This window comes from Heloderma suspectum, chromosome 6 (genome assembly GCF_057233095.1).
Source record: "Heloderma suspectum isolate Gila_16-S chromosome 6, 16-S_ref, whole genome shotgun sequence".
Classification (NCBI taxonomy): domain Eukaryota; kingdom Metazoa; phylum Chordata; class Lepidosauria; order Squamata; family Helodermatidae; genus Heloderma; species Heloderma suspectum.
Window position 1 is genome coordinate 49,361,219 of NC_139463.1, and position 24,189 is coordinate 49,385,407.

At 48.0% G+C, this 24,189-nt stretch overlaps 1 protein-coding gene across 1 annotated transcript; it reads right to left on the minus strand.

The window, feature by feature from the left end:
• Positions 1 to 1,110: 1,110 nt before the first annotated feature.
• STAMBP (STAM binding protein) lies at positions 1,111 to 23,438 on the minus strand. Its single transcript, XM_084807113.1, has 9 exons — positions 22,832 to 23,438; positions 12,271 to 12,346; positions 11,619 to 11,714; positions 9,477 to 9,840; positions 8,200 to 8,324; positions 5,890 to 6,027; positions 4,890 to 5,002; positions 4,391 to 4,490; positions 1,111 to 2,295 (listed from the first exon to the last, which is right to left on the minus strand). Exons 1-9 carry the CDS (start codon positions 23,032 to 23,034, stop codon positions 2,239 to 2,241), a joined length of 1,272 nt encoding a protein of 423 aa, XP_084663239.1. The 5' UTR covers positions 23,035 to 23,438; the 3' UTR covers positions 1,111 to 2,238.
• Between the last annotated feature and the right edge of the window lie 751 nt (positions 23,439 to 24,189).

Consider the following 24,189-nt stretch of genomic DNA (forward strand, 5'->3'; position numbering starts at 1 on the left):
CAACCTGGCCAGAAGTCTGGTGGTTCCTAGAATGATACATAATTATCTTCATTTAAAGGAGCAGGATATTAAAAAAATAGTCACTGGCCTCTAAAAAAAATAGTCCACTGGCTTGTGGTATCTTTTCATGTGACTCTTCACATTAAAATGTCTCACTTATACAAAATAGTGCAATGGTTAAAAGACCGTGAAAATCTAAGGCAGGCATCAGTGACCTGTATTCAACTGTATAACATTGGTTTTGCCAGCTATTATGTAGTGCGGGGAGGGACTTGCACCAAGGGTACACAGTCGCCTATCTGCAAGGACCAAAGCTACTTTACTCTCAGAGAAGAACTGAACTCGTAAGATCTCACATATATCTGAGAATACAAGTTTTAAATACAGTACCATACTTCTGAACCAGAGAATCAAAACCGATCACGTCCCAGAGACATACTCTAGAGTGTGTCGGAATTCCTGGCACACTGCTTTCCATCAGCAGTAATACACACAAATATGAGCAAACAAAGGGACCAGGCTAGGGAAAAAGGATGGGGACATTCGGCATCTGACAATATAAACAGCTACGTTTTATGTGCATGTCTTTTCAGGAGCTAGCTTTGGGGAGTGAACTCTCAAACAGGAGCGTTAGCTTCACTAGCAGGATTGTAAAACAGCCTGCATTCAAAACAAAAGGCTTGTCACAACCACTGAATTGCTCTGTGAGTCACAGTGCAGGATCAGCAGCAGAAGACAAAGGGGATCACAAAGAATGTGGCTTAGCAGCCATCTTCTGATGCCGTAAATCAACACGAGCATTTGTGTAAGTCCCGCCTGAACCTGACATGAATTTTTCATTTCAGATCTGGTGAATTTTTAATTTCAGATGTAATGCAACGCAGGGACAGGAAGCGCAAAGCACCAACATTGGTCACATTCAAAGCCCGATTTAAGGTAATGCAACATCTCAGCTTTTCCAAAATTCACAGAAAATCTGAGTCCAAGTTGTTGAACTATTCTTGATAGAGCAATGGCAAGCAGTAGCACACCCTCAGAACTACCTAATGTTATTCCCAGGTGCAGCTCTAGCATAATTCCCTACGCTGGCACGTGCAGAGTAATCCTTACAATGTTCCCTGGCAGGCCATCTTGCTGAAAAGGAAGGTATATTCTTAGATGATGCTTCTCATCCACTTCTTATTTCCAATTTACAGACTGGAAAAGGCACCTGCAATCAGAGAGGAACTAGGCAGATGGATGGAATCAACATACATCCCTTAGTGTCTGTTGACGTCACACCCCCCCCCCATTGTTTTTATACTATATTAGTTGACCCTTAGTGTACTTGTTGAAGTTGCTGGCCTAGACTTTTATTTAAAGCACAGCTTAAGGGAATGACCAACTTAGGATGCAATCCTATGCATGTTTAGATAGAATAACGCCCAGCGCTCCCCAGCCAGCATGGCATTGTAGGACTTTTTCTGTCTAAACATGCATAGAATTGCGCCCTTAAGTTTCTCAACTTGAGACAGATAATTCAGTGCACAGTCCATGGTAGCAGTTGGTAGGACTGAATATTTGTCGCACAAAGCATGAGCAACAGCATCCTGCAGTAGATCCCAGTAAGAATAGAATCAAGGAGCTATTTCACAAATCTCCGCTCTTTGGATTCTTTTCCAAAGCTCACACCTCCTCCTTAAAAAGAAAGCCTGAAGGACGGTCATTTTTGAAGGAATTTCTGATCGAATAAAATGACATAATCTTCTTCCAGCATACTCATTTCTTCCCAATGCAAACATTACTTTGAATTGTTGGCACAGCATTGTTGAGCCTGAAACTCCAAAACTCCAGGGCATTCACTGAAGACTCCCATCAATATTGAAGAAAATCCCAAGAGATAAGGTTTTATGAGCCTGGAGTCTTACAGACAGCCTTTTAAAGGTTGTTTTATTTGTTTGATCTTGCCTTCATGCTTGGGAGCATGGTTTGGTGGAGCAAAGCCTGAAGAGCAGCAAAACATGAGTTGAATCAAGTTTAGTGTTAATATCAGTTATATATGTAATTTCCCCTGAACTCAGTTGTCCTCACCCCCACCCCTACATTTAACAGCTACAGGAGATCAAAGAGAATGTAAAACTCTTGTGGTGTTCTAAGTAGAACCTTGGGAATCACTCCATAAAGGGGCCATAGTTTGCTACGCTAAATTAGCTTAAAGGAGGACAGTTAACAGCTGACATAGGCATGAAGGCATCTGCTTTATCGAAGGTCCAATACCACCACTTCTTGCTCCTTGATGGTCACGTGGTTGCAGGTCTGGAAGGAAGAGAAATGAGCTGAAGATCACAACAGTCAAGAGCGATGGATGCCGCTACACCCAGCCTCAGAAAGCAGGTTGCTTACCTGCAACAGTAGTTCTTTATGTGGCCATCTGTGCATTCACACATATGGGTTCAACAGCTGTGCAGAGCTTTGTTCAGAACATTCTAGCGCTGAGCAAAGCTCTGGTGGGGAGCCTGCCCCAAGTGCGCCTGTGCCTGCCTCGGTGCTCAGTTCCCACAGACCACACAGCACCAAGGGTGTGACACAAAAGAGGCTTTAGCAGAGCAAGCAGCACCTGCAGCGAGGTCAGAGGATGGGTTGTCGGAACACACACATGGCCACTCGAAGAACTCCAGTCACAGGTAAGCATCCCGTCTTTCTTTTCCAGGGTCTCTGTGCATCACACACGTGGCCGAGCAGCAGGCTCACTTGCCAGAGGCAGGGAGAGGTGCCTCGGGGTGCCAGTGAGGACAGCATCGTTCATCCAAAAGAACTGCCAGACCAGTCTGAAGTGATGAGCAACGGAAGAAAGGCTGTGACTGTGTGGGAGCTGTGTGGGCGCAGCTCAGGCAGTGGTACGCCACGGAGAAGCACCATAGAAGAGGCAACAGCCCTTGTGGAGTATGCAGGCATGGCATCAGAAACAGGGAGCTGGGCTAGTTCATAATATTACTCCAAAGAGACCCAGCAGGGCAGTCACCCTCCCTCCGGCACTCTGTAACACAGGAACAGTTTGGGGCTCTTACAGAATCTGTCTGGGAAGAAGGCAATGGCCCTTCAGACATCCAAGGTGTGAAGGAAAGATTCCCAGGGTGAGGATGGGTTCAGGAAGAATGCTGGAAGGATCTGGCCTTGGCTGAGGGGGAAAGGAGACTCAGCCTTGGGCAAGAGGACAACAGCCTTCTCTGTATGCCGTGCCAGGTAGAGAGGATCTGCATGAAGCAGGGTTCACTTGCACATCCTGCTGAGGTGGTGACCACAAAAGTGGAAGACTACAAGTGGCCAGGGGCTCAAAGGGCCTGGGCATCATCCACTCAGGGACAATTGACTCCAGCTGTAGAACTCGGGGGTGAAGGTTAGGAAGACCTTTCATCAACCACTGTGCTAAAGGATGGGAAAAGACAGGAGAGCTGTCAACTTGGCAATCCAGGTGGAAACTGCCACCAAGTAAACCTCAGCTGCAGCAGCAGGAAGGCCTCCAGCTTTTAAGGAAGGCAGGAACTGTAGAACCTCAGACGCTGGGCAAGTTCACAGATTGTCGGCATGTTGGGCTGCAAAGTTTGTGAAATGGGTCCACTTGAAGGACACCCAGGTAGATGTTTTCAATGCTGCTCCAAAGCACTGCTCAGCTCTAGAATGTTCTGAATGAAACTCTGTGGAGGCACAGAACCCATATACATGATGCACAGGGACCATGAACAAGAACATGATGCTAATTTTATGTGGTGCACTTCAGTGTTAGAGTAGCCAAAGTGTCTCCTCATCACTAATAGATTCCCCCTCACTGAGGCATGGGTTTAGCTTTTCAACGGTAAAGTCGTGGTAAGTGATGGCAAAGCCAGAGAAACCATCGTGCTCCCCACTTCCCACCCAGCTGATGTGGGCCGACATCACATGCAGTCGCTCTTCACACAGGGGGCTCGATTTCAGCTGCCGCTCTGCAACTGGCCTTGCCTCAAGGCTCCATCCCCGATTCAATGGATGGGAATGTGACCAGCTCAGGACGCGCCAAGCAAACCCAGTGGCTGCTTGTGGTGAGGCAGGGTGCTTGTCAATTGGTGGCTTGTGGTGAGGCAGGGAGTTGTGCTGCAAGTATCACCTGCAGACAGACCCCCAGCTGTGCTGTAAAAAGCTTTCTAAGGTCTGGCCTCTTGAGCTGGAGGCTCAAGGAAGGAGAGGGGAGCCTAAGATAAGGGGGGGGGGGAGAAGATTCCCTCTGACTTCAGCAGGCATTGGAACAGAAATTAGATCAAAACGATCTTCCAATTAACATTGCCTTTGTACTACAGGTAAGACTTGGGAGAATTAACAAGAACACCAGACCAGAGCAATTAATAGCACTCAAGGTTTCTTCTCTTTGGAAACTTACAGTAAAGAGAGGGGGGTCTTTGCAGTGCGGATGGAACCCTTTTTGCCTACAGGAAGAGATCTCTTCCATTCCATGGTCTGTCAGTTTAAAGAATCCTGTCCTGGAAAAAGTAATTGGAAACAAAATCAGTTGAACTCAGAACCTATAAATGGCTTCAGGTGGACAAGTTTCTTTTATTATTTTTGTACAGGGCCAGGAGTGATATTATACGAGTTTTAGAGAAAGAGAAGGCAACGTTGCACCTTGCATGCTGATCTAGTTTTTAGATCTAGTTTTTAAAAGATCACAAATTCTACAACAGTGCAACCCTAATTATCTACACCTCTGATTTGGATCATTATTTCAGGTATCTTTTGGCCTTCTCCTACTACATTCCTTCTATGCTGATATACCCTCTGGCCTTGGCCAAGTTTCACAGGATGAGTAGAACATGGTGCAGCACAGAGTGAATGTACACACACTTTTACTGTGCAGTGCAAACAGACCACCAAATACTTACTCTTGGTATTTTGGTGAACAAACAATAGCTATAGACTCTGGCATCATCATCTGATAGGAGCAATGTGTGTGTAGATCCACGCTAGAAAGGAACGCCGTTTGGGTAGGATGTGTCTGAGTAAGAGGGAGGGGAGGAAGTTAAAATCAAGCGCGAGGAAACCATGCCCAATTCCTCACAGAACCAACTGCGTAGGAAAGAGTCCCCCTCTCCCAAGGAGACACTGGCCATGTCTTCTCTAGATTTTTACCAGTGTGCTCCCCCTGCCCCCAGCAATCTCAGGGGTAGGGGGGATGCGATACAGCAAGCAGGTACCATGCTGACCCAGTAGTATCCCACCAAGAGACACATTTTGGTGTCCGAGAACACCAAAAGGGAGGTAGAGGGTGTGTGCTTGTGCAAACACATGTCTGTCTCTAACTAAAACACAGAGCACAATCCACAGGGATGTTTCCCTAGGCAAGCCCCATTGAGATGAATGGGTGCTACATGAGGGCACTGCCATGGAGAGCGGGGGAGTGTTATAAGCACGAGGGATGACTCCAGATAATTTGATGCCTCCAGCAGAAAAGCAGCTGGTAACACCGCTGCCCACCCCCACCCCACACAAACAAACCCGCTAATCTAGGCCCAACCTAATGGGAGGTTCTCCTGCACATGGCTTGTGGAAAGCAACAGGGGCCATGCTGAAGGAGCACATTGGGCTTTGCACTCGCCTTCATTTGTCTTTTGGCCCACTGCTGGCAGCAGCAAATTATTTGGGGAGCAAAAGCCAGAACTCGGTTCATAAAACACATCCCTGAAACAGGCTTTGCGTCATAGAATCATAGAATAGTAGGGTTGGAAGGGGCCTACAAGGCTATCGAGTCCAACCCCCTGCTCAATGCAGGAATCCAAGTCAAAGGATCCCTGTCAGATGGCTGTCCAGCCTCATCTTGAATGCCTCCAGTGTGGGAGAGCCCACCGCCTCCCTAGGTATGATAGGCCTTGAGCAAAGACTTACATGAATCCATCCTAAAGTGATAAGGCTGTACTGATCTTGGATCACAAAAAGCTCTTCTTCATTTTCAGTGTTGCAATAGTCAGGGCCTCCATACTGCTTGGGGATAATGACGTGGGTTATCGTGAATTCATTCCTCACCTGGGAGGGAGATAGGCCAAAGAGGAATCAGCACTTCTTACGCAGCAAGACAAACCACCCTTCTACGCAAAACCCAGGCAGCTCAAATGATGTAAGCCTAGTTGACCTACCAACATGCTCCAAAATAGCTCAGTTCATGCACGTTTCTCAGTTGTCCAACTCCACACTGCCCATTCCAGATGCACCAGAGACCTGGAGCAGTTTGGGCTTGTGAGTAAATCTCCTGTCTCCTTCCTGAGAGTACTTCTATTTCCTGATCTATCGCACCAGCAAACCCTGGCTACACCGCCCTTCCTAGCAGCATCCCAAGGCCCTTCCTACTCTTTGGGCCCTGCCTCCGCTACCAACTCTTTCTCTGAGGCCACTTCCTCCCCATATTTATAACAGCACCAGCTCCAGGTTTGAGGGGGCTTTTAGCACGGCCCGCTGGTAAGTCCCTTCCATCAGTGCCCTCCCGTCCCTGAACTTACCTGGTGGCAGGGGCAGCAGGAAGCAGCTGTACGCTAGAGCTGCCATTTAGGTTTCCCACAATGCTTCCACAATGTCACTCCAAGGCACTGTGGTGTTAAAATGGCTGTTCTCAGACCCCCACCACAGGAGGGGGGGTATTTAATTTCCCACAATACCCTAGAGGGGTGCTGTGTTAGGGGCATTATGAGCAATGGCAGCTCCCACAGCCAGCTGCAAAAATTTGTTTAAAGGGTGGCCAAGGGTTATCACTGGGGCTGAGGCCCTAGAAACTGCCCGAAAATGTCATATGTTGATGCCAGGCCTGGCTTACATCAGCATTTATACACTGCTTTTCCGCCACACAAAGGACCCGCAACAAATGGTCTAACACTGGGGTCCCCCATGCGGCAGCCCCAGACACCTCCCTTGGAGCCCGATGAGACCACCTGCCCCTCCAGTGCCTTTGTGTGTTTTTTTTAATGGTTTACCATATGTGCCCTGGAAAGTGAAGCATTGGCTTTAGCCACCCATCATCTTCCTTCCCCTTCCCCTGAATGCCTCTGGGCCGCTGACCAGAATGCCTGGACAGCAAGGAGGGGCCACAGAGGGGGGGCAGGGGGCGATCGGTCTGTGTGAGCATGCGTATGTGCACGCGCACGTTCTGCCAGTATGCGCTTGGCCGTTGCCAGTCATTGTTCTGTGAAAAGGGTATGTTGTTGTGTTTCATTAGTTCTTTTAGATCGGTGTTCAAACATTATTTTGTTTTGTCTGTTTGATTGCAAGCTCTTGAATTTATATCCTTCCGCTATTGTATTGATATATTGTGGTAAAATTTCATTGTATTACTATTTTTAAAGTGTACCTGCTTTGGGAATCAGACAGGCTAAAACCACCTAAAAGAATCAATAAATTCCCTACGTACAGGCCTGGAGCAGTTTAAGCGAGGCTGAAAGCAGGGAAAATTGGTACAATTCACTTTTTAGCTACAGTGCAAGATATAAAAGCTAGGATGAAAAAAATGCCTAAAGTGTTTGAATTGAAAATAATACAAAAGCTTAAAAGCTTATTCAAGTTATATGAGTGTTTTTAATAATAAAAAATAGAAACAAATAGTCCCAAAGCACTTCCGTCTAAAACAAAAATCTCAATAAATAAATATTTAAAAAATATATATTCACTAGGCATTTTACTAGAGTATAAATGAAGGTATAAAGCCTTCTGGCTGGAATACCCAAGCATCACTGTGGGGTGCTACTGCAGGCACAGCCATGAAGGGCTGGTTAAATATTTGGACATATGTCATCCTTTGTCTGTCCACTGCCTTTGGGTTCTGCACCCAATACCTCTTAGCTGTTCTGCCCACTCCACTTCCCAGCACTCCTGCAGCCAGCACATGCACCCTCTTGTCCCTAGGCTCTATGCAAAACTTTTCCAAAATACTCACTTCTCTTCCCACAACAAAGCTGTGTTCCTGCAACTTCTAACTGCTCAGGCTGAAAAAGTGTCAGTAAAACACTTTGTTCATCAATGTTCCATGACATCATAGCAACGCAACTAGTTTTATATATGCATAGCAACTTTGAGATATGGAACCAAGTTCTTTAAGTGATGAACAGTGAGCTGAACCCTAACATTAGAGACATTTTCAAGTGACCATTGCAGAAGTCTTGAAGCAGAGGGCCACCAGATATTGACATATGATTATCCAGGGAGTCACCTTACCAGCTTTCCACAAAGGATCCCACAGGTCTCCACACCCCTTGCAGTGTTTGCATCTGCGAGCTGGAGAAATTTATGACAGAGCTCCCTAGGGACAATAACATGGCGAAGTCCTTCTATGGTTGCATCTGCAGAGAGAGGAGGTTTTGATAAGCAAAAACACAGAAAGGCCTAGTTCTAGCCTAGCTATCCTGACTGGCTAGTCTTCCACGAGAAGGATTTTCTTTTTTTGGTAAGGGACATCCCCCCGCCCCCCGCAATCTGAAGTGGTACAGTCCAGACACAGGTTTACCATCTCATCTACTGATTGCAGGAATCGGCCACAGAAAAAGATTATCAGTCTCAAAAGCCTTTTCCAATATGATCTTATGCCATGTCTTCCATTCCACAGACAGGGACCTTTGTTTAAAGCACTCAGCAAATATCATCATTCATTACTCCATACAGAGGGCACTGCCAGCCCCACTGTGGCAGTGACCTCTGTATCACAGAACTGTTTTCTGAGAAAACCAGAAATATTTTTAGTGAACAGATGGATGATGGGGGCAAAAATGAACAGTGGGCTGATGCAAGGACCCACCACCAGGTTAGAACCCAGGCACTTCCAGTTAACAATGGAAGCCTGCAAACTTGCTGGGTCCTGGAGGAACAGCTTCCTCAAAGCCTGGGTGACATATCGCCCACCTACATTGGTCACTCCAAGAGCCTGGGTAACGGCAGGAAATAAGATGAGCTTCTCAGCTGATGACTCTGATAGGCCTTCCTGGTCCCTAAATGCTTCTGTGTTCAGACTGACCTGGCGCCTAGTCCCTAAATGTGCAGCCAACTTGCTCCTGAAACCTGGAAACTAGCCCTCATGAATCTGCTTTCAGAAGGTGCCCCTTGGCTTGACTCCACCTACAGACCTGCACCTGGCTCCAAGAGTTGTATATGATAGCTAGAAGGTGGATCTGGGTGTGGAGACAGAGAGAAAAGCAAACGGAACAAGAATTTTCTGGGCAACCTTTTGTGAGATGTATGTATTGGTGACAAATAATGGGCTTCAGATAGCAAAACAGCAGTAAGGGGATCTAGATCTTCCTAGAACCTCTAGGTTGACAAAACCATGATTTTAATAGCTTGAATACTGAGATTTTGTTTTAGAACATTTTCTAATGTTGCAGTGAGGGTTTTGGGAGGGGGGGAGGGAGGTTCTTCTGAGCTCAGATTCACAAAGTCTGATGACACTGTCACAAAATATCCAAATAAGGTGGATCAAGTTAATGTCAAGGCATACTAACTGTTTTCTGGGCTCCCCACAGCTCCAGGCTTCAGAGACCTGTCCACAACAGGGGGCTTTGGTAGCACAACTCCTCCACTGGGGCTCAAAGGCTGTGCAGGAGGGCCGAGAGTCCTTGGACCAGTGGGGGGCTTGACCACTCCAGGTATCAAGGGGCCCTCCACGGAGCCAGGCGTCAGCATCCCAAACTGATGCACAATTCTCAAGCGCTCCTTCTCCAGCTCTTGGCGTCTGATCATCTCTTCGAAGGCACTGAACTGCTCCTGCTCGGCCTGCTGCTGCTTCATCAGGGCCACCCGCTGCCTCTCCTCCTCCAGCTGCTGCTGCAGAGCCAAGCTGCGCGCAAACTCCTCCTCCTGCTCCTTCTGCAATGGGAACGTGAGGCGAGAACTCCGGTGAACACATGCAACACAGGCCTCTCAATCCAGCCCTTCACAGATCTCAAGACACCAGAGCAGACCCTCCAGAGCCTCTCTGGATGAAGACGGAAAGGAAAGCGCCCCCCGGGGACACTGCGCCCTAGATCCCCAATCTCCCCCAGCTGTTTTGCGCAGATGTTAATGGGGGGGACGGACGGACCTGTGGGACACAATAGGCCAAAGCCCAAGGAAACTCACAGGAGTCCGCCAGCACCACTTTCTGGAAATCGTGCTTCCAGGGAAGACTAGAGCCGCTGTAACATGGTGCTCCTAGACCCTGGAAGTATGCCACTGGCATTCTTTCTAAGCAGAAGAAGCCTCTTTATAAGCCTGTACTCTCTTGCCTCTCCTAACCACAGGGGAAAATAGCCAGGTGGTCCTGCAAACTCATTCTTCAGCTATTTTATTTCATATATTTATGTATTTCTTTTTCTGATTTACACATTCATTTGCTATAAAGAAAAAATAGCTAGGATAGTACATCCACTTTTAAAACTTTAGCCTGGCTTATATGTGTGCTCTAGTAATAGAGATTAAAAAACCATGTTGCTGCAAACCATTTTAAGACAAGCGGTTTTCACTGCGTTCCCAAGCAACCCCAAGAACTCAGGCATCACCACTGACCTACAGAGCTCACCAAGACTGGCCCAGGATCACAGCATTCTCCCACAGTGAATATAAAAGAAGGCAGAGATTGAATGGGAGCTGTGCATCTCCTAATGGGAGCACTAATCCCATCAGCACATACTTCTTCACGATCAAGGGGCTGCTTCTTCTGTAACAGGGTGAGCACTGTTTTAGCAAGATATGACAACACCAAGCCCAGATGCCTGCTGGGCAGCCCACTGCAATATTACTCTTCCCCTAGTTACCCAAGGTGCAAGCAAAAGGCTGCAAGCTATTTGCTTCCCCAGTTGCGCTCATGAAAGCTCAGAGGCCCAACACCTGCTGGTGTGCTGCTTTGGCACCACTCTGTGGAAGAGGCAAAGGAAGCAGCACCTCCTCTCTGCCTTTCTTTTTCTGCCTATGTCCTTCCTCCTCTCTTCCCACTGCAGCCCTCTCATCCCTTGCTCCCTACTACGCAAGCCTATGCAGCCATTTGTATGTTTTTTGCTGTCCTTGCAAATGTGTAAGGATTATACAAAAGCTACACTTCTGAAAAGGCAGGGGGAAGGGACACGGACTTCCTCCATTAGAAGTTTTGGGGAAGTCTGAGACTTGAAGGTAGAGCTGTTGAGTGGGCTTCCCCACTATTGCAACAGAATGTGATTTTCCAAAGGCCAGATAAGGAGAGCCAGTGTGCTGTAGCAGTTACAGTGTTTGACTGGGACTTGGGAGTTCCAGGTTCTAGTCCCCGCTTGGCCATGAAGCTCACTGGGTGACTTTGGGGCAGCCACTGATTTTCAGTCTAGCCTACTCTCAGGGTTGTTGTGAGGATAACATGGAGGAAAAGGATCATGTACGCCACCTTTGGCTCCTTGGAGGAAAGATGAGATAGAAATGTAACGAATAAACATATGAGGAGGAGTTACTTCTTGACCGGAGCTGTGCTCAGGGATAGCTGGGATGCAGCCCTGGGGCTTATCAGCCAACCGATACGGCTTCACTGTATGACTAGGGGAGGTGCCAAACACACCACTACCCCTGACAGTAATCATTTCCTGCAAACCAGGCCTTCAGCGGTGTGATTTTATTTTGGAGCTCAAGCACCTCCTGTTACTTACCTTCCGTACATGGTACTCCGCATATTCTTTGTTGTATTTTTCTAAAAGCTCCTTTTTTAGCTCCTCAGCTCTGGGGAATGCAATGTCTTTCAGTTTCTAGATTGAGAAAGGATAGAACAGAAGCTGGGATGAGCTGTAGTGCAGCAAAGCCCTGAGAAACGTTGCCAGAGGGCCACAGGACACAATCTGCAGGGCAAAAGGCAAAGAGGGCGAGGCCAAGAATTTCTGAAAAAAATACCAGCACATTGAGGCCAAGAATTTCTGAAAAAAATACCAGCACATTGCAGCTGAAAGCTCTTCCTGCCATTAACTGAGCCTTAGGGGAGGCATTTCAACCTTGCAGAATGCGAATGAAACTGCACAAAAGCTGGGAAATCACCATGCAATTGGGGGAAAGGGGGCGTGGCCATCTGGGGAACCCTGCTGGGCTGGATTTGGCCCCTGGGCCTGAAGGTGTCCCCCCACCCCAATATGCCAAGTTAAAATCCCCACTCAGTCCATCTCAAGAGAGGACTTAAGCATTAAGCATACTCATAACACAGTAACTGAATAACTCAACCTGCCTTTTCTCAGTGCCAACATCTGGGAGCAACAGCATTTTTTCTATAGGGGAAATCTTATGATAGAACATTTTCTCAGAGTTGACACTTACTTTCACTGTCTCTCTTTTCTCTGGAATGACTGCAGTTTTGTAATCACGATGCTTTGGGAGTTTCTCTATGAAGAGCCTGGGAACAGAGAACACAAAGAGAGCTGGCAGTGGAAATGTAGGAAGGAGAACAATGCTTGTGCTCAGGGTGCTGTGGTATTTGTGCGCCCAACACAAGAAACCCCCATGACTCAGATCAGACCTGCATATCCTGATCAGGTGGGGACTCTAGGAGCAGAATAAGAGTTAAGAAGCATATTTCTAGAGCCAGTCACGCTCTCCCCACAAACCAAACATCTTTTCTCTACGCCCAGAAATGCTGGGCATAAAAAGACTATTCTAGGAAATTGCATCTCAGACTGCAGCAACATTTCATATTTCAAGGGCAGAAGAGTCCTCGTGTCACAGGACCTTAGACTCCTCCTGGAAAATTGAATCTGTGCTGCTCATACAGTAACAGAAATTTGAATGTCTGCAACCACAGCAGTCCCGAGCTGGACTTTGCTGCCTGCCTGATGGCTTTCTGCAGCATCCCTCCACCAGGAAAATTGCCACCCTAGTCACAGGCACTGGTGCATTATGTTTCTCCATGCAAACAGAGTTCTGAAATTATTTGTGCAAAGAACACAGCCACTGTTGCTGCTCTACAGGTCAGTTCAGGTAAAGCATTGTCCGAGTTATTCCAGGCATGTCTTGTGTAAATGAAAAGTGTTCCACCCCCTGCAGATAATTGTGGATGCAGTCTGCAGCTGCAATGTTAAAACACCCATTTCAGCAAATTAAATGTACTTTCATTGTGACGTGGATTTAGGCCACGAACAACCAATCGCAAGCCCACAGGCCAGAGCCAAAGCCGTTTTATCCAGCCCTGCCAAATTTTAATCAAACCACTGTAAACAATGCTGCCCAGTTCTACATTTGCGCACGTTTCACTGTCCTGCTCAGCAGCTTGCATTCTGGAAAGGCAAAGGACCGCGCTGCCAATCTTCATTCAAAAGCCTGAGCATCCCTTATGGGATAAGATTGCCTACCCCCATACCAGTGACTGGAGAACAGAACAGAACAACCCACAAGAACACAGAATTTAGGCTAAACTACACCGAGTCCTCTAAGACTATTTCCCTCACAGTCTCACTCCTGCACCAATGTAATAAGCCAACAAGAGAGTTCTCCCTCCACTCCTGCATTTGTTACCATGATGGCAGGATCACGGTTAGAGCATTTGTTTAGTTAAAGGAGGCTTACATGGCTGCCAGCAGAGAACAGAGCTGGAAGGGTTCCACAATGTTTTATACTTAACAGGTCTCTTGGCCAGTTTTACCTCCCACTAATGCCCATAAAAGTTGAGGAAGCCCAGGGGTTAAGGGAGACTGAAGGCGATGCTAATCAGGAAAAAATGTACTGAATGTGATGGGGCTGGGGCAGGGAAATTGTGCATATAAGACATTCTGGGTGGCAGAAGTAGCTACCAGTGGGGGGGGGGGGGGACTGAGTGTATCAGGCCACCTTTTCTTGGACTACTAAGTCATTAGCTTAGAGGATTCTTGGGGGGAAAACCTTTCAATATGCTAATGGATTTCGAAAATACCTTAAACCCTAAGGGGGCAATCCCATGGACACTTATCTGGGAATAAGCCCTAATAAACTTGATGGGACCTACTTCTGAGTTGCCCATAGGATGCTAACTTGTACCCAAATAGTCCACAGCACTGAGGGGAGGAGGCACAATGGACTCTGAAGAAAGGCACCCAAAATGTCTCAATTCCAAGACAGAAAATGTATTTTCCTTGGGAACTGAATGAACATAAACGCTCTGAAAAGGACACATCCCACAGGATGCTCCCTAGGCATCTATGACTTCCTGCCCCATTAAGAGTGCCAATATCCCTTCAAGGCTACAAGGGAGACAGCTCTCTGGGGATTTAGGCCCTGAGGGACCGCTAGAGATGGCTGGAATAGTAAAGAAACTCTTAACAGGACTGGAAAAATCCCAAGGAATGAAAACAATTGATAATGTCTTCTAGGAGTGAGAAGGGTTCCCCTCCCCAGCACTTAGTACATCAAAGCAAAAAATGTATATACATATACGTGCATGCACACACACAAAATACATATAATTTCTATCCTGCCTTTCTGCCAAAAAAAAAAAAAAAAAAGGCACTCAAGGTGGCTAACAATGAAATCAAGATTAAAAACAAAATCTTAATTAATACATAGCATAAAAACAAACAAATTAAAAACACAACAATAAAAGAACCAGCACCAACCAAACACCACTTCTGCAACAGACCAGCTTATATGCCAAAGGTCTCCCTGAACACTGTCTTTGCCTGCCAGTGGGAGGACAATAGAAGGGATCCAACCCAGCCTCCCTCGGCAGGGAGTTCCAAAGCCTGAGAGCTACCACTGAGAAGGCCTTCTCTTCTCTCCCCACCAAAGGACAAAGAGAAAGGCATCCCTTGAAGATCTGAAAACCTGGGCAGGGTCATATGGGAAAGGATGGCCTTTCAGGTACCCTGGCCCCAAACCATATAGGAAATGCCAGCACTTTAAATTGTGCCTGGAAACAGATGGGTAGCCAGTAAAGCTGTTGTGACAAGGGAGTCCCATGCTCTCTGTAACCAGCCCTGGTCAACAATCTGGCCACAGCATTCTGGACCAGTTGAAATTTCTGAACAGTTTTCAAAGGCAGCCCAACATAGAGCACATTACAGTAGTCCAACTGTGACGTGACTAAGGCATGCATGGCCACGGCCACATCTCTAGGAACAGGTGTAGCTGGCACACTAGCCTCCGCTGTGCAAACACTACTGCTGAAACCTAGGCATCCAGGTTCAGGGCTGAATTCGGGAGTACATTGAAATTGCAAGCCTGAGTCCTCAGAGGGAGAGTAAACCCATCCAGTACAGGTTGAATCCCTGTTCCCTGATCTGCCTTTTGACTAACCAGGAGCACCTCTGTCTGGAGTAAGCTTCAACTTGTTTTCCATCATCCAGTCCATTACCAACATAAGACAATGAATTAGAACTAAAACAACTTCCTTGGACTAGATGGAAAGAAGAGGGGTCATTAGCATATTGGTGGCACTGAGCCCCCAAACTGCAGATAATTACTCCCGGTAGTTTCATGTATATATTAAACAGCATGTGAAATAAGATGGAACCCTGAGGGACACCACAGGCCAACAGCCATGGCATCAAACAGGAATCCCCCAGCACCACCTTCTGAAATCGCCCCTCCAAGAAGGACCAGAGCCATCATAAAACACTGCCTTCAGCCCCATCTCAGACAGAAACCTCAGATGGATACCATGGTCGATGATACTGAAAGCTATCAAAAGGCCTGGCAGAACCAACAGGGACACACTCCCCCTCTGACCAGTTCCCACTGTCGATTGTCCACCAAGGCGACCAAAGCAGTCTCTCTCCCATAACCAGGCCTGAAGCCAGATTGAAATGGATCCAGATAATTCATCTCATCCAGAAACCCCTGGAGCTGAGAAGCCAACACACACTCCAGCACCTTGCTCAAACATGGAATAGTGGAGTCTAGCTGGAAATTATCCAACACAGGGAGAGGTTTTTGTTTTTTTAATAGAGATTTTACCAATGTCTCCTTTAGGGAAGATAGAATCACACCTTGCCATAAAGAGATTTCACCACTACCTGTACCCATTCAGCCAGTTCCTCCCAGCCACTTTTATATGCCAGGAAGGACAAGGATCCAGCACAATGGGTAGGCCTCACCTCTCCAAGGTTCCTGTCCTCATTCTCAGGCTGTACAAACTGAAACGTATCCATTCTATTAGTCATTATAACTGGAGAAACAGGGATCAAAGTTATATTCACTGGATCATTACCAACTATGGCATGCAAGATCAATTTTATCTGCAAAGTGTCATGTAAATTGGTCACAAAGGGCTACTGAACTGTCAACATGTTTGTCTCGTGGGCCAGAGTGGAATACGCCTTTGATCACCAGAAAAAACTCCATTGGGCAACTCTGTGCAGATGCAATGGGCGTAGAGAAATACAATTTATTCGCCACCTTCACTGCCAGAATAGGCTCACAAATGATCTGTTGGACTCATTCCACGTTTTCTGCCAGCATCGCTCTAGTCACTGTCCTACTTGTTTCATCACCCTCAGCTCCCTGGAAAAAAAGGGAGCTCATTTAACTCCACTCAGCTGGAGAGGATGTTCAGGAGTGATCACCTCAAATCACCCACACCATTTCCCCACTCCAGAGGACAACCAGGACTTCAACAGAATGACCTGCTGAGGTGACAGGAAAATTCCCAAGAGCCACCAATAAACCATCTATATCTGTCAGTCTCTTGGGGTGGGCTATCTTAATCAGGCCCCCAGCACTGCAAAGGCTCTGAGTCCCAGTAAGTTGACTTGGATTTCTGCATTGAGCAGGGGGTTGGACTCGATGGTCTTATAGGCCCCTTCCAACCCTACTATTCTATGATTCAGTAAAGTAGTGGGACTAGATAGTGCCATTTGTCCATGACAAAGAATTATATAAAGTTCCTCCACCCCCAGATCACCACCCTCCCACCCAGAACAGAAAAACAGATCCAAAGTATGTGCTGCTAAATGAGTGGGGGCCAGAGATTAATTGGGGCAGACCCACAGCAGCCATGAAGTCCTGAGCCATTCCTGACAAGCTGGCCTCAACATGTACGTTGAAGTCCCCCAGCACAACAAGCCAGGCAGACTCCAGCACAACCCCAGAGACCACCTTGGCTAGCTCAGGGAGGGAGACTGTTGGGCAGTACGTCAACAGAATCCGTATTCTGCCTGAACCCCCACAGTCAGATACACACATTCAAAATTGGAAGACTGTGCCTGGGTTCGCATGATTGCGGGGCCAAAAGAACCCATCGTTGGTCCTTTCCCTGCCCCCACACATGCCAGTCGCACAAGTGCAATTCACGCAATTCCCCACGATGCAGCGCGGGTTGCAATGTCATCCCAATGTTGGTGCGGCTGGCTTCATACCCACCCTACAATCCACGCTTGCAGTAGGGATTGTAGGGTGGATATGAAGCCACCCCCGCCTTGCCATACACCAGGTTCGGACAACAAGGCAACCCGCACTGCATCGTGGGGAATTATGTAAATCGCAGTTGCACAACTGGCGTGCATGGGGCGGGGAAAGAACCAACAATAGGTTCTTTCGCCACAACAATTGTGTGAACCAGCCACTGGTCAGGGCACCTGGACAGGGGAGAGTCACAACAGACTATCACCGCTCTGCCTCCCTGCAACATGTTGCCTACTGCAACATGGAGAACCCAGGTGGACAAAGCTGGGAGCGGTTTACTCCCCCAATCTCATCCAACCAGGACTCCTTGATACAGGCCAGGCTGGCACACGCATCCAGGATGAAATCTTGGATGACAGCTGTTTTTCCATTCACAGATCTGGCAGTCAGCAGCAGTACCTTCAACCCTGAATAATAAAAAGCTGAATTAGGCTTTTGATCAAGTAACTTTAAACTGAGCTGGGATTAAGGCTTTTGAGCCAACTCCCAACTTTTCACTCAGATGCCAAAGGGGAGATGTGAACTTGGAGGTTCAATGCCAATTAATGCCAATAAGCATCAATGAAGGATATTCCCAGGGGAGGAAGGAGAGGGCACTCTCTCGAGCAAGAAAGAAATAAGAACTAGAAACAGACGCTACGTGCCAATATTTGGGAGATCCTTTTGCACTCATCAAGATCCCAGGCAGTAACTCTTCTCAATAGTTCGGCAATTAATGCTACAGCCTGGCAGGTCCAGAGAAACATCTTCTGAGCCCATTGGCAAATGATTCCAAAAATAACTTTTCTGGGTTGAAAGGAACACTTGCTGATGTTTTATTTTGCTTGCTCTTGCTATGAAGGAGTGAGGATCAATTATTCCAGTGCTCACGCTGCAAACATTTCTCCCACTACTATATTAAAGGCTATTGGGAGTGCTGTGAGAAGTGTGGCAGTACCCATCTTTTCATGCCTATCACTAGTGACACCCTCCTCCCTCCCCAATGCCTGTGCCATATTGTAAAGCAGGGGCATTGCTAGGTTCTTAAAAGATCTGAGGCACAGGCCCATAAGACAAATTTGTATGTGCATCTGAGGCTACGTGCACTTCTAATACATATACAGATATATATATAGATGTGTGTGTTTATGGGTATGCGTGTGGTGTGCCTGTGGTGTGCTTGCGTGTGTACTGATTACATACATACATAAGAAGTGTGCAGTGACCCCCACCTCACTTCAACTCAGACCCCAATTCAGCATTTTGGAAAACATCCCACTTCTGCTCAGCCCAATTTGTAGTTGGTCCACTTAAGCTCAGCACCAAACCTCAGTCAAGGTTTAGAAAAATGAGTCTTTATGCGTCCTGTTGACTACCATGGGACATTAGAAAAAAACTAACTTTTTTCTCTTGGTCAGAACTGGATGATAATTTCCAGCATACTAGCCCCCTAGAACAGGATTACATCTGCCCAATGTCAGAAAAATAGGTGCAGGGTTTATATTTTGATGTTCTTTTAAAGGGAATGGTCAATAACATTTTTATTCCTTGGAAGAATTGGATAAAAATTTCAGGATTCACTGCCCCTTCAGAGGAGATCATGTCTGCCAAATTTCAGAATGGTAGCCACAGGGGGTTTTGTGCAAGGGTAGCCTTGACATTTTGAGATCTCCAAAAGAGGACATACTTATCTATCTATGTTCCTTGTGGACCATTGTTCTGAAAATTACAGACCGCCTAGAGCTGTCCCTAAGTAAAAAAAAAACCAGCAAAATTTCAGAGGGATAGGTGCAGTAGTTCATGTGGAAGAGGAGTTCTCCAATTTGGGGGAGGGAGTGATTTGCTTTCCCTTCCCTACACCACCCCCAATAGTTTCGGGATAAATTTGTATGAAAATGCACAGGTCATTAGAGGTGTCCCACAGGCAAGAAACTGGCAAAGTTCCTGAAGGATATACATGCATGCAAATTTAGAATGACTAGAATTTCTTTACATTTCACCAGTGTTAGTAGCAGGGGAACATGGGTGGGAAGGTGCTATTGCACTCATGTCCCGCTTGTGGGTTTCATGTGGGCATCTGGTTGGCCACTGCATGAACGCAATGCTGGACTAGATGGACCTTGGTCTGATGCAGCACGGCTCTTCTTATGTTCTTAAACAGAGAGTGCCTTTGAGCATATGCAGAATGCTTTTCTTTCACCACTGAGCATTTACATTCTCCCCCTACCAATTCTATTCCCCTCCATGCAACCGTCCCTCCTCATCCTACCATTCTCCAGCAACTCTTCATAAAAACAGATATTTTGTTTTGTGCAACTCTCCTCTACCTCCTCCTTGTTATGCACAAGCTCCCATTGTATCTTCCTCCCTATAACTTCATTTGTGCCAAGACTTCACCAGGATTCAGCCAATGAGTCTGCTTTCAAAACAGCTAAGTTATGGAGAATGCATGGTACTGCAGGCTTAATACAGGGCCTACCCAATTCCAGTCTAATGAATTGACTACCCTTTCAGCTCAGGCCTATGCATGTTTTGTCATTTGTGTTTTTTTCGTTTTGCATGACCTCTTGCTCCTGCAGTGAGGGAAAGGCTCTTAGTATATGCTCAGAGTTTCTCACAGAATCAAACGACAAAACATGCACAGGCCTGAGCTGAAAGGGTAGTCAATTCATTAGACTGGAATCAGGACTCATTTCCAAGTAAACATGCAGAACATCAGGGTGCAAACCTCCCTGCAAAAGTAACTCGTGCTGGAATCCCATGCACACTTTCCTGAGAGTAAGCCTCGTTAAACATTATGGGGATTCTGAGTAGGCATACATAGGGCTGTATAAATGAACAGTATTTATCTCCCCTCTACTTAAAAAACAAACCAAAAACTCTTACCTTTATTACGGAGTCAGACCCTGGGTCCATCTAGCCCAGCATTGTTGACACTGACTGGCAGCAGCGGCTCTCCAGGGTTTCAGGCAGGATTCTTTCCTAGCCCTACCTGGAGATGCTGGGCTTTGAACCTGCGACCTTCTGCATGTGTTCTACCACTGAGCAACAGCCCTTCCTATTGCTGAATAATGGCAACCGACTGATTTGTTTCTCTGCCACCATGTGAACCCACTCTTCTCAAAGACTCGAGTGAGGAGGAGGAGAAAAACAAGCCCTCGTGTCTGTATAAAGTCAAATACAGTTCAGAACTTCTCTTGCCCACTGAAGAGAATTCTCTTTAAGAATTCCCCAAGATAGGCTCTGGGTGGAAGAAAGAAGAGAAAGAAAGAACAGGATAGGGGAGGGAAGAAGAAAAGAATGGTGATTGGAAATGAGGGGCGGGGCGGGGGGGTGAGGCGAGAGAATTCCCTAAGCCACGTGGCTCCTTTGAGAGAGGTAGTACTTCAGAGGAATTTAGGAGGCTGTGGAGGGTTTGTAAAGATTGCACATACTTAAAGTAACTTTATGAGGTGAGGTGGCTGAGGGCTTTTTCTAGCTTTTTTAAAACTGTAGGACCTATTTAAAAGCCCCAGCAGTTCCTCGATCATGATGGCACATAGTCCTAACCCTCCTTTTGGAATAATTTAGTCCTACACCTATTTAGGAGAAATTAAAGTGGCGGGGGACAAGGAAGTTTGTGGAGTCTGATTGCATCCTTTGCTGCACTGAAGCTACTAAACTTCTGCAGAATCCAAAGGTTCCAGTTTGGGGCAGTAAAATCAGATGCTGTGTGAAATACCAGTATTTGGAGCTCTTTCTTCTCCCTCTTCAAAATTTCATTGAAAACGAGCTCCCAACAGTGGGCACGTAAGAGCAGAAAAGCAGGGGGAGAGGGAAAAAACAATGAGCAGACCGTGGAAGGAGAGGTGGCAGTCCCCCCTCTAGTTTAAAAGACTGGTGCATTCACACTAGCATCCCTGTTGGTCTGCCAAAGGAGTGAGTCCAAAGCCTCCTAGTAACAGCAGGGCTACTGAGCTCAGAAGGAAGAAACAGGTTTGTATTAAGTTGGGCTGTGCACTGCTTTGGATCCGAATTCCGAACCGAGGCAGGGTGATTCAGACCAAATTGGTCCGGATCCAAAGCAGGTCCAGATCGGTCCAAAGTGGGTCCAGATTGGTCTGAATCGCTTCAGATGATTCTGAAGCCCAGACAGCCTGTCTGGGAAATGTAACCATTTCCTTAAGACTAGGGAGGGGGAGAGGAGGAGTTGGGAGGGGGGAATGGAGCCTTGGCAAGGGACCTCTAGCTGCCAGTAGGGCTGAACTTTTAACCCAGCAGTCTCTGATCACAGTGGGGTGACTGTGAGTGGGGTGCAATCACTCCTCTCTAAGGGAAGGTGTCCATGTTTGGGCTATTTAATTTAGAAGAGAGGCAAATAAGGGGGGAGGTTTATAAACTTAAAGAGAGTAGAGAAAGTAGAGCAGTACAGTAAACAAGGTGAATTCAGTGTGACTTTTTCCCAGGTAATGTGTATTGCAGCCAAAGAGATGTTTAACTTCTTTCTTCCTTTAATGAGGAACCTCAAGTCATACAGTGAATAGTGACAGATTCAGGACAGTCAAAAGGAAAGGACTATTTGCACTTCAAAAAAACCTACACTGGAATTTAGGGATAGTGACCTCCTAATGGTCACTTTAAACACCTTCTGATTAGGATATCTAATCCCCTGTGTGGCTTGACAGTTTTTACCTTTCAGTCTTTGAGAAAAGGAAACTTTATACATAGTTAGCACAAAAGCCACTGGACCTAACTGCTTGAAATTTGGCAGGTTCAATCACCTCCATGGGGCTTCCAGGTCTCCAAATGTCATATTTTTTATCATACAAATTAAAAAGTTATGGCCATTTCTGTTTTCAATGCAAGTCAATGGGAAAATGTAGAAAAAATGGCAATTAGAACAGCTCAAAAAGATCCCGGGCCCATGCCCAGGTGGACCCTTCTCTAACGACACCGCTGTTGTAAAGAATTGTTCATATATACACACATGATGAACTGTGCCACTCAAGCACACAAGTGTTTACATAGCCTTTTATGACAAACCAAAGCTAAACATGGGCAAGATTCTTTTAAAGCAGTAAATCGGGGGGGGGGGGTTGGTCATTTTTTGAATGGTTGTGCACATCTCCTCTGCAGCACTGAATCTCACGTCCTCCGAATCAAAAAAGAAAAAAATCCATGCACAACAAGGATACTCTATCTCCCATCCATTATGCACAGACTGGACACTTGTTATTGTCTTTGAACCAGGATTTATGAAACTATCCACAAAGGTAAAAATGTGACACACTGGATATAAATATAAACTCAAGACTCTGGTTTGGGATCCTATTTGCTTCAGCTGGATGAGGCAACATCCATCTTCCTCCTTGTTCAAAAACAGGGAGGAGACGAGAATCAGCGCACTTGAGCCACACCACAGCCGACTAAGCTGCCAAGCCAGGATCTAGTAAGAGCCCCAGGTGACCCCACTGGGGTGCAATATAAAGGTGCTTAAAGGGAACTGTCAGAGTAGACGCTCTTCTATTGTAGGCGAGCAACGCAAGTTTCTTACGTGATGTATTTGTTGTACAAGATAAAGGCACGTTCGATGTTGCCTTCCTCCGAATAGATAGTTGCCATCCGGATCATTTCCACCCCAGAACGGTAGTACCGCCGCGGTGGGACGTCTTCATTCACCTCCACGCTACTCCCCATCTGGATAAGGCCCCTGACCCGGTCCTCCGGGGGCAGGCTGACATCTGTGTGCTCAGGCATAGGGGACCGGCCTGCAGACGGATGGACGCGGCGGGACTGAACTCGCCCAGCCCAGGCAAGCGCTCGCCTGGGGGCGCAGGGCCTCCGCGGGAAACGGGCGCGCGGATCACGCCGGGGAAGCGCACAGGAAGAGCACGGCCGGGTGCCGGCGCGCTCCCGCTGCTCCGGGAGGGGGCTTCGGGAGGAGCCGCGCCGCGGAGAACGGCCTCCGCGCCGCGCGCCCGGGAAGGGCCTCCTCGCTCGCCCGCCCTCCGCGGATGCCTCCGGGCTCTGGGAATCCTGACCCCACAAGGGGCGTGCAGGGGCGGCCCCGACAGCCCCCGGCGCGGGCTGACCTGCGGGGCGGGGCTCAGCCTGGCGGCGGCGGCAACACCGACAACATCCTCAACGGCACCGAAGGGCGCGGGCCAGTTCCGGGGAGACGCCGGAAAGGAGCCACTTCCGGCTTCTCTAGCCCGGCCCTCGGAGACAGCGGCCGGGGGGGGGGGGCGCTGCGGCCGGGGCGGGCTCTCTCAGCCAGCCGCTCCGCGGATACCTCGCAAGCCGGCTGGGGAGGCCGCGGGCAGGCGGGCGGGGCTCGCGACAGCCCCGGGGCCGGGTCGGAGGCCGCCCAAAGCCTTCGCGCAGGGACTCGGCTGCAGAAGCGCCCGCCTTCGGGCCGCCTTCGGTTCCTGGGTGGGCCTCTGGCGGAGAGCGGGCGCGCGGCCTCAAGGAAGGAAGGCGCCCGCGGAGATCGCGTGGCTGGTCGTTCGCTTGCCAGCGAGACGAGGCGCCGGGCCTGCCGCAGCCGGCGGGTTTCCAGCTCGTGGACGCTACTGACTCGGTGTTGCCCTCATCGTCACGGCGATCACTCGTGACCGAGCGAGAGCGCCTTCCGCGGGTAGCGTCGTGGCGCTGGGGCTGTCGGTGGTGTGAAGGGCAGTTCTGGGCCCACGCGGCCTCCCACAGCGAGGACAGAGGCTTCCAGGCGGAAGGCGGTCACGGTGCGGGTTTGCTGACGTGCCTGCCGCTGCGCTCGTCTCTCCCTTTCGCCCTGTCCTCGTGCTTCTTCGGAGTCCATAGCGCCTCTAATATAGGCTGACCTCCAGCTGGAGCGCGCATGGGTTAGAGCTTCCCAGTCCCCAGAAAGAGCAGGCTTCCACAGAACGGCTGCTG

Excerpts from the sequence above, each read along its gene's own strand:
- STAMBP (XM_084807113.1), bottom strand. The coding sequence starts at position 23,034 with ATGCCTGAGCACACAGATGTCAGCCTGCCCCCGGAGGACCGGGTCAGG. Across the intron at positions 8,325-9,476 it reads TGTGGGGAGCCCAGAAAACA|ATGCAACCATAGAAGGACTT; the intron begins GTTAGTATGCCT and ends CTCTCTCTGCAG. Across the intron at positions 5,003-5,889 it reads TCACTTTAGGATGGATTCAT|ACACATCCTACCCAAACGGC; the intron begins GTAAGTCTTTGC and ends CCTCTTACTCAG.